At 53.6% G+C, this 9,307-nt stretch overlaps 1 protein-coding gene across 1 annotated transcript; it reads right to left on the bottom strand.

Moving 5' to 3' along the window:
- Positions 1–8,107: 8,107 nt before the first annotated feature.
- On the bottom strand, positions 8,108–9,043 carry LOC310920806 (olfactory receptor 14C36-like; the record flags this gene model as incomplete). Its single annotated transcript, XM_083880861.1, has 1 exon — positions 8,108–9,043. The coding sequence occupies one exon, from the start codon at positions 9,041–9,043 to the stop codon at positions 8,108–8,110; it is 936 nt and encodes a 311-aa protein (XP_083736987.1).
- Between the last annotated feature and the right edge of the window lie 264 nt (positions 9,044–9,307).

The raw sequence follows: 9,307 nt of genomic DNA, 5'->3' as shown, positions 1-9,307 counted from the left end.
TCTGTCTTTCTAGATCTCATGGCCAAAATTGATAGTCCCCCTTAAAAATTCCCTATATACAAGGGTTCTCCAAGACAAAAGCTGCCAGGACAGAGAGCTCTGGCTGGCTTTGGCCCCTGGTGATCATTTCTGAACTCCAGAAAGCCCTGAGCAAAGTATTTGAATGGTTTTGACTACTGGAATATCAATGAAGCTGTCATCCTCTGAAAAATTCAGATCCTTTTCTGATCATATGTGTCTTTTTTTTTCTTATTGTGCCTTATGCATTGAGTATTATTTTAAGCAAAAAAAATATTCTATTATTCCACCAGTGTTATCTGTCACAAAACACCTCCTGTACTTATAGATCCAGGTCACCCGTAGAAGCAAACACAATAAAGAATCCAACAGGAATTCTTTGTCTCTGCTCCCATCTGTCCCATTTCTGGAGCTGGAGGTGCAGCCCCAGCTCTTGGGAGGGCTCAAGGGGTCACCAGCTCAGCTCCCACACAGAGAACTTGCACACCCTGGGGTGCCCCTTTCAGCCTCAGTGCCCAGAGCCTTTCTGACACCTTCCCCTGGAGCTGCTGCTTCCCTGCAGTCCCGGCCATGGACAGCAGCAGAACCTGGTGTGTCCCGAGCAGCAGAGCCAGCTCAGGGCCCTGTGGGGAGCAGGGCTGGGGCAGCAGGACAAGCCAGCCCAGGCAGCCAGGGCACACCCAGCTGGGGAAAGGGATGTCCAGGGAGAAGAGCAAGGGAACGTTTCTGTGCCTGCAGGGAGGAATGCAGAGGAAGCTGCTGCTGCAGGCCCCAGCTCTGGCCAGGCCCTTCTCTCCCCTGCCCAGGGCTGCTTTGCTGGCCTGGGGAGAGGGGCTGGCACTGGGTGGGCAGAGACAGCCTGTGCTGGGCATCTCCTGGAGCCAGGAGCAGGAGTTGTGCACTGTCCCTGAGCTCCATTTCCCCTGCCCTGGGGAGCTCCAGCCCTGGGGCTGATGTGGAGGCTGACCTCCCTCTCTGCCCCTCAGCAGCTGCTGAGCCCTTCAAGGGGGCCAGGGCTGTGGGGTGAGTGCACCCAGTGCTGGAGCAGCCCAGAGCAGGCACTGCCATGGAGCTCATTCAGAATGAGCTGAGCTGGGTCATTGTGACACTTCGGGGCCTCCCAGAACCCAGGAGAGCAGTGTGGCACTGCAAGGGCTCCTGGAATCAAGGAACTGTTGTGACACAGGGGAGGCCAATGGAACCACGTGATCCATTGTGACATTGAGGGGCCTCAAGGTACCAATGGGACATTATGACACTTCAGGGCCTTGTGAAAGCAAAGGGGATCCTTGTGGCACTGTGGGGTCTTGTGTAACCAAGGGCCAGTGTGGCACTGCAGGGCCTCATGGAACCAAGGGCCATTTTCAAACTGCAGAGCCAAACAGACCATTGGGACACTGTGGGGCCTGACTGAACTGCTGAGAATATTGTGACACAGTGAGACCTTATGGAAACAAGAATCCATTGGGACACTTTGGGTTCTCCTGTAACCAGGACTCCAGTTGTGACACTGCAGAGCCAAGGAGATCATTATGATACTACAGGGTCTCATGGAACCAAGGGGCCCTTTTGTCATGTTGGGGCCACATGGAACCAAGGAGCCATTGCAACACTCTTACCAACAGTCAGAAAAATAAAGAAAGAAACTGCTTAACACCAAAGGAGCAGGAAGAATTTATTCGGCCAGATGCACAAGGGGGAATAGATCCTCCCAAATATGTGTTCTGAGTACAGGAAAGTTCTTGCCTACAGACTGTATTGTACAGAGATATTCAGTGATTGTAACAGAATAAACATATGATAATCATTTCCCTGAAATCCTTTCATATTTTCTCTCCCTTTCACAGTTGTGTTCTTGTCTCCTGGGTGTATCTTTGGTGGTCCCTGGTGGTTGGTGATGCCAGAGTCATACCTGACTGCCCAGTGAACCCTTAAATGTTGTCACAACTGGAGCTGGTTGCTTTCCAATTCCCTTTCTTACACAATGGGCAGTTCCGTGGCCCAATGGGTTTGGAAGAACAACCATCATATGTGTTCACAAGGTGGAGATGGTTTTACATCTGGTTACATCAGAGCCTCTCTTCTCTTCAAGCCTTCCTAAGCCTCACAGTGGTGTCTCCTGGAATTCCATCTCCCTCCCCATCCCCCAGCAGCCCTGCCTTTCCCTCCTCCAGCCTTGGTCTCCAGCACAGCCATGGAGGCTCTTTGGGCTCAGGACTTTTCCTGCAGCCACCAAGGCCAGCTGAGCTCTGCCCTTCCCACAGCCAGCCCTGCCCAGCGCAGGCAATGCCCAGCAATTCCCTGTCTGTGCCTGGCCTTGCTGTCCCCCCCCAGCAGCAGCTCCGTGGCCCCTTTGTGCTGTGCTGGCCCAGCCATGGTGCCACAGCCCCTGTGCAGGCCCAGGGCAGGACAGGAGCCCTGCGGGTGGGAACGGCCCCTGTGCCGTGGTGCCCACGGCAGCCTTGGGGCTCTGTGCCCCATGGCCTCCCTGCTGGGCAGCCTCTGCCAGCTCCTGCACAGTTGGTGGCCCCTGTGGGCCTGCACAGACAGCCCTGCCCCGGGCTCTGCCGGGCTCTGGGCCAGCAGAGAGGCCGGGCAGGGCTGGCCATGGCCGGGAACAGCCCTGAGCCCCGCAGGAGGATGGAGCTGGGCCACAGCCAAAGTGCCCCCAGACCTGGGCCCAGCAGCCAGGGCTGCCAACGCCTGGGGACAGAGGCTGCCATTGGGGACAAATGTCCTGGGCCCCCTCCCTGCTCTGTCCGTGCCACCAAGGGCACAGAGCAGCCTCCTCTCTGGGCCACTTGCCTGTTTTCAATGCCTTCCCCAGGCGCTGGCCCTGCCCCACCAGGCCTGGGCTGAGTCCTGCCCCTGCACGCTCCCCCAGGCTGAGATGGACACTGATGGTTTCTGTGCCAGGCTCTCTCAGCCCAGCCCAGCTCCCTGCCAGCTCTGCCAGCTGCCCTGAGCTCTGTGCAGCACCAAGGGCCTCTCCCCAGCACAGCCCAGCCGGCTCTGGCCCCACAGCTCTGCTCAGCCCAGGCTGCTCTGGGCAGGGGCCCCACGGCCTCAGCCCCTCTCAAGGGCACAGCAGCAGCTGCAGCTCACACAGGGCTCAGCCCCAGCCATGGGGGAACCTGCCTGGCCAAAGGAAAAGGAGGCTCCCTGGGTGCCCTGCTCTCCTCTGCAGGAGATGCTGAGAGCTCTGCAGCCCCTGCTGCCATCCCATCTGCCCAGGCCAGCACAACAGCCCCTTGTGCCCTTGTGGCCCTCAGGAGCTGTTCCTGCTCCAGGCCCAGGGCCCATCCCAGAGCTGGGGCAGCCACAAAGCTGTGCCCATTTCTGTTCATTGCTGCTCTGTTCAGGATGGATCCTCAGCCACTTGCAGATTGCTGATGAATTTTACTTTTCCAGAGGCCTCTTCTTCCTTGAGGTCTTCAGTTGAGAAATTCCTTGACAAAGGTTCATCAACATTTGCTCAAAACACCCAAACAAGACAAGCCTCTGGGAATAACTCAACTGTTCAATTCTTCTGTGGTTTATTAGACAGATTTCAGAAGTGTCTTCAAAGTGAATTTACTGTATTGTAACAAATGTATTGAGAATTGTCTTGTCTTTTTAAGTTTTCCTGTTTAAAGATTGGTATCAGCATTTCCCAGTGATATTGATACCACGCACCTCCTAGTGCAGTCTGAATAGATCTGAAAATCAAGACCCTTCATGGCTGACAATCAATCACACTTTGTCCCCACCCCTCTCCCCACCATTTCTCTTATCCTACCTCTGGGACTCCTATGGATCAGGAATGTTGTGGCCATTAGGAGCAGGGCAGTGATTCTTCCCCTGTGCTCAGCACTGGTGAGGCAGCACCTCATGTGTTGTTTCCGGTTCTGGGCCCAATTTAGGTCTTTTTCTTCTTCCCAATTAGGAACAGTTCCCAATATTTCTTCCCAATTTAGGAAGGACATGAAGGGGCTGGAGCATCTCCAGAGAAGGGCAAGAACACTGGTGAGGGGTCTAGAACACAGGTCCTGTGAGGAAGGAGCTGGGGTTGTTTATCCTGGAGAAGAGGAGGCTCAGGGGAGACATCATCACTCTCTACAACTTCCTGACAGGAGGGTGCAGCCAGGGGGGTCAGGATCTTCTCCCAGGGAACAGCGACAGGATAGGAAGACACAGCCTTAAACTGCACCAGGGGAGGTTTAGGCTGGACATGAGGAAATGATCTTCACAGAAAGGGTGATTGGACATTGGAATGGGCTGCCCAGGGAGGTGAATGAGTCACCAACCCTGGAGGTGTTTAAGGAAGGATTGGATGTGACATTTGGTGCCTTGGTCTGTGTGACAAGGTGGTGTTGGGTCACAGGTTGGACTTGCTGATCTCCAAGGGGTTTTTTTAACCTGGTTAATTCTGTGATTCAGTGATAATTGGGACACTTTAGGGCCCCAGGGAAGCAAGAGGCCACTGTGACACTGTGGGGCTTAATGGGAGCAAAGACTCCATTGTGACACTCTGCATCCTTGCAGAACCGTGGAGGCCACTGTGACACTGTGGGGCCTTGTTGAGCCAAGGAGACCCTTGTGAGACCCTGGGGCCCAATGGAACCAAGGGACCACTGTGACACTGGAGGGGCTCATGGAACTAAGGGAAAAATTATGACACTCTGATGCCCCACAGAACCAAGGGTCCCTTGTGACACTGCAGGATCTTGTGTAACCATGGCCCCATTGTGACACTGTGCCACCAGGGAATCTATTGGGGCACTCTGGGGCTACATGGAACCAAGGGACCACTGTGACCCTGCAGTGTTGGAGTCCAGGACATCCCCTTGGATGACCTGGGACCTGATGAAGGGAATTTGAGCCCTGGACACGGGGGTGTGGAGCCGGTCCAGGGGGCTTGGAGACCTTGTCACAGAGCCCAGGAGAACACCGGGTTTGATTTTAGTCCATGGGAGAGACTTCCAACACAGAGAGAGGAATTGCAAATCACCAGGAAGTGAAAACAGTAGTTTAGCACAGTAGAAGATGCAAAATTCAGTAGTTTTAGGGTTTTTAGAATAGAAGTAAATGGGGAACAAAATGGTGGAATTTGGGTGGTACCTTGTTTCCCTCTCCTTCTTCCTCATCCTCCATCTTCTGAGTCGGTAATGACACAAGGTAGTTAGTGTGGATTGGGTCGGAGTAGAAGTGACCCTTTTAGTGTAAGCACTAGGCATTGGTACAAAACAGTAAAACACAGACACATAGTTATCTGTATAAATGTAAGGTGACGCCCCATCGGTGGGCAGTCGCCTTGTGTCCTCACTGCTGTCCAGAACTCAGCTGGGAGCAGAGAAAATTCTGAGATATCAAATAATAACAACACAAGAAACCTGAAAACAGAACCTTGAAGACTCTGCTTTTCTATACCAATGTGACTCGGGGCTTTTAGAGGGCCAAGGACATTAAACAATCTGAATCTTTGGTGAGGAAACACTCCCCGAGACTGCAGTGCCTGATGGAACCATGGAGACCATTGTGACAGAGCAGGACCTCATGTAATCATGGGGCCATTGTGACACTGCAGGACCTCATGGAACCAAGGGTCCAGTGTTACTCTGCAGAGACCCAATAAATGAAGGAAACAATTTTGACAGCAGGATGCCCCTTGGGACCAAGAGGCCATTGTGACACTGTGGAACCAAGGAGACCATTCTTGTGCTATGAGACCTCATGGAATCAAGGATCCGTTGTGACACTGCAGGGCCTTGGGGGACCAAGGCACCATTGTGACACTGCAGGGCCCAAGGATCCAAGAGACTTTATGACACCAAGGGGTGCCATGGAACCAAAGGGACACTGTGACACTGAGAGTAATAGGGACATTTTATGGTTATGAAAATACAGAGTTTTAAAAACCAGATTATTTAGTGAGTTTGTAGAAGTAGAGAAACAGCTTGTATTGGGAACACATAGGAATTTAGTTGCTGAACTTGGCTGCTAAGCAAAAGTCATAAAGGTAAGATGTAGGATGTTAAAACTCAGCAAAGCAGGACTTAGTATTGCTGAAAGTTGATAAAGCAGAACTTGTGGTTTGGGAAGCCTGCAAGAACCAGGCTCCTGGTTTTGGCCAGGACAAACTGACCTGGGAACTACACGAAGACCTAATGTGCCTGCCCAGAAGGAGAAATCCAAAGGATGCCACTGGGAGGAAGACTACTGACTTCATGAGAAGACCCCAGCCCACGACCACCAGAGAGTTGGTGGTGCAACTGCAGAAGGATTTTCTAGCTCATTTTAATACAAAGCGAGGCTAGGTGGGGCTGGGTAATGAATATGTATAGGCATATGTAATACTTCATAGGATAAATAGTGGAAGGAAAATCACCAAGGTGCACTGGCCTTTGGAGGAGCTAACCCCCATGCATCTCAGTGCTGAATAGACATACCTACTTTTACAACTCTCAGAAGCTGTGGAGTCCTTCACTGTGTATCAGAATCATGGAGATCATTGTGACGCTCTAGGGCCTCATGGAAAAAGGGTGACACCAAGCTGGGTGTGAGTGTGGATCTGCTGGAGGGTAGGAGGGCTGTGCACAGGTCCCTGGACAGGCTGGATCCAGGGCCCAAATCCAATCATGGGAGGTTGAACAAGACCAAGGGCCGGGTCCTGCCCTTTGGCCACAACAACCTCTGCAGTGCTCCAGGCTGGGGACAGAGTGGCTGGAGAGTGGCCAGGCAGAAAGGGAGCTGGGGCAGTGCTGGACAGCAGGCTGGACATGAGGCAGCAGTGTGCCCAGGTGGCCGAGAAGGCCAATGGCCCCTGGCCTGGATCAGGAATGGTGTGGCCAGCAGGAGCAGGGCAGTGATTCTTCCCCTGTGCTCAGCACTGGTGAGGCAGCACCTGGAGTGCTGTGTCCAGTTCTGGGACCCCAGTTTAGGAAGGACATGGAGGGGCTGGAGCATGTCCAGAGAAGGGAAACAAGGCTGGTGAGGGGTCTGGAACACAAGTCCTGTGAGGAGCAGCTGAAGGAGCTGGGGTTGTTTATCTTGAAGAAGAGGAGGCTCAGGGGAGACAAGGTAGTGTCAGGGTTCAGGTTCGACTTGATGATCTCCAAGGTCTTTTCCAACCTAGCTGATTCTGTGATTCTCTGAAACCACCCTTGGGGCAGTTGCAGGATGAGCCCTGGGCCTCCTCTTCAGAAAGTCCATCAGCCCACGTCCCTCAGCTTCTCCTCACAGCCCCAAAGCCCATCCTGTCAGTCCTGCAGAGCCTCTGCAGCGTCTCCTCCTTGCCCAGAACAGGGAGCCCCACAGCCAGACACAGCAGCCCAGATGTGGCCCCCTGGCCTGTGGTGCCTCTTGCAAGGGAACAGCACCAGGCACTGCAGGAGCCTGCAGACAATTCCTGAAGCACTTAGAGGATGATCCTGCTCCCCAAGGGACGTTCCCATGATGTGATGCTGTTTGCCCCCACCCTGCCCACGGCCACCCTGGGGCTGCTCACAGGGCTTTTCTCTGCTGAACATTGGCCTGGGCGTGTTCTGGAGAGAGCCTGGGCAAGGAGCCTGGAGCCCCCAGGTCCTGCCCTGAAGTGTCAGCGCTGCCCCAGCAGTGCCCATGGCCTGTCCCTGCTGCAGCCCCGGCACTGCCACCCCCAGCCCTGTGCCCGGCCCCGAGAGCCCTCAGGCCCTACAGCAACACCAGGGCCAGGAGGGCAGTGGGGCAGGGCCACGGGAGCAGCACTGGCAACACCAAGGGCTGCTGGTGCTGGGCACATCTGCTGTGCCAGCCCTGATCTCCCCCAGCTCTGCACACAGACATTGCTGCTGCAGCCCCAGAGAAGGGAACAAAAGAGGCATCTCTGGTGAAAGTCTTGTCGAGAGATCCTTTAGTTTATTTAAAGCCACTGAGAGCACAGCTCCTCATTGGTACAATCTGTGGCCACAGTAAGTTTGGAAAGAAACAAAACAAGAAAGGGCATAAACAAGACATTGTATTGTCAATGCCACTGAAAACTACAAGAAACAATAAAAACCCAAGAACAAAAGGAAAAGTGCTATCAACAGTGACTTTTATTACAAGTGATTTTCAGAAACTGGCCAGCAGTTTAGTGTTTCTTAAACTGTCCAGTGATCAGTGTCCACACTGCAGCCTTGAGTTCCTGGTTCCTCAGGCTGTAGATCAGGGGGTTCAGGGCTGGAGGCACCACTGAGTACAGAACTGACAGGGCCAGATCCAGGGATGGGGAGGAGATGGAAGGGGGCTTCAGATTGGCAGAAATGCCAGTGCTGAGGAACAGGGAGACCACAGCCAGGTGAGGGAGGCAGGTGGAAAAGGCTTTGTGCCGTCCCTGCTCAGAGGGGATCCTCAGCACAGCCCTGAAGATCTGCACATAGGAGAAAACAATGAACACAAAGCATCCAGAAGACAAAAATACACTAACAGCAAGAAGCCCAAGTTCCCTGAGATAGCTGGAATGTGAGCAGGAGAGCTTGAGGATGTGTGGGATTTCACAGAAGAACTGGCCCAGGGCATTGCCATGGCACAGGGGCAGGGAAAATGTATTGGCTGTGTGCAGCAGAGCATAGAGAAAGCCACTGGCCCAGGCAGCTGCTGCCATGTGGGCACAAGCTCTGCTGCCCAGGAGGGTCCCGTAGTGCAGGGGTTTGCAGATGGACACGTAGCGGTCGTAGCACATGATGGTCAGGAGGGAAAACTCTGCTCCCATAAAGAAGAGAAAGAAAAACAGCTGTGCAGCACATCCGGCATAGGAGATGTTCCTGGTGTCCCAGAGGGAATTGTGCATGGCTTTGGGGACAGTGGTGAGGATGGAGCCCAGGTCGCTGAGGGCCAGGTGGAGCAGGAAGAAGAACATGGGGCTGTGCAGGTGGTGGCCGCAGGCCACGGCGCTGATGACGAGGCCGTTGCCCAGGAGGGCAGCCAGGGAGATGCCCAGGAAGAGGCAGAAGTGCAGGAGCTGCAGCTGCCTCGTGTCTGCCAATGGCAGCAGGAGAAAGTGGCTGATGGAGCTGCTGTTGGACATTTCTTCACTCTGGGCATGGTGGGCTGTTGAAAGAAGACATTGACAAGCTGAGACAGAATACCTTGAGTCAGTCCTTTATATTGTATTTAGAATCCCCTCAAAATCACTTCTGTTCCCTTCAGGGAATTTTGCTTAACTTTTTTGACTTCGGATTTCTGCGACTGCTGAATTATTGCTTCATCTTAAGCACTCCTCTTAGCATGAACACTGAGTAGCCCAGAGGGAAAACAGAACTCCCTGTGCCTCAGTACACTCGAAGATGCT

The sequence above is a fragment of the Zosterops lateralis genome (genome assembly GCF_965231275.1).
Source record: "Zosterops lateralis genome assembly, chromosome: 31".
Classification (NCBI taxonomy): Eukaryota; Metazoa; Chordata; class Aves; order Passeriformes; family Zosteropidae; genus Zosterops; species Zosterops lateralis.
This window is presented reverse-complemented; position numbering and strand designations above follow the sequence as displayed.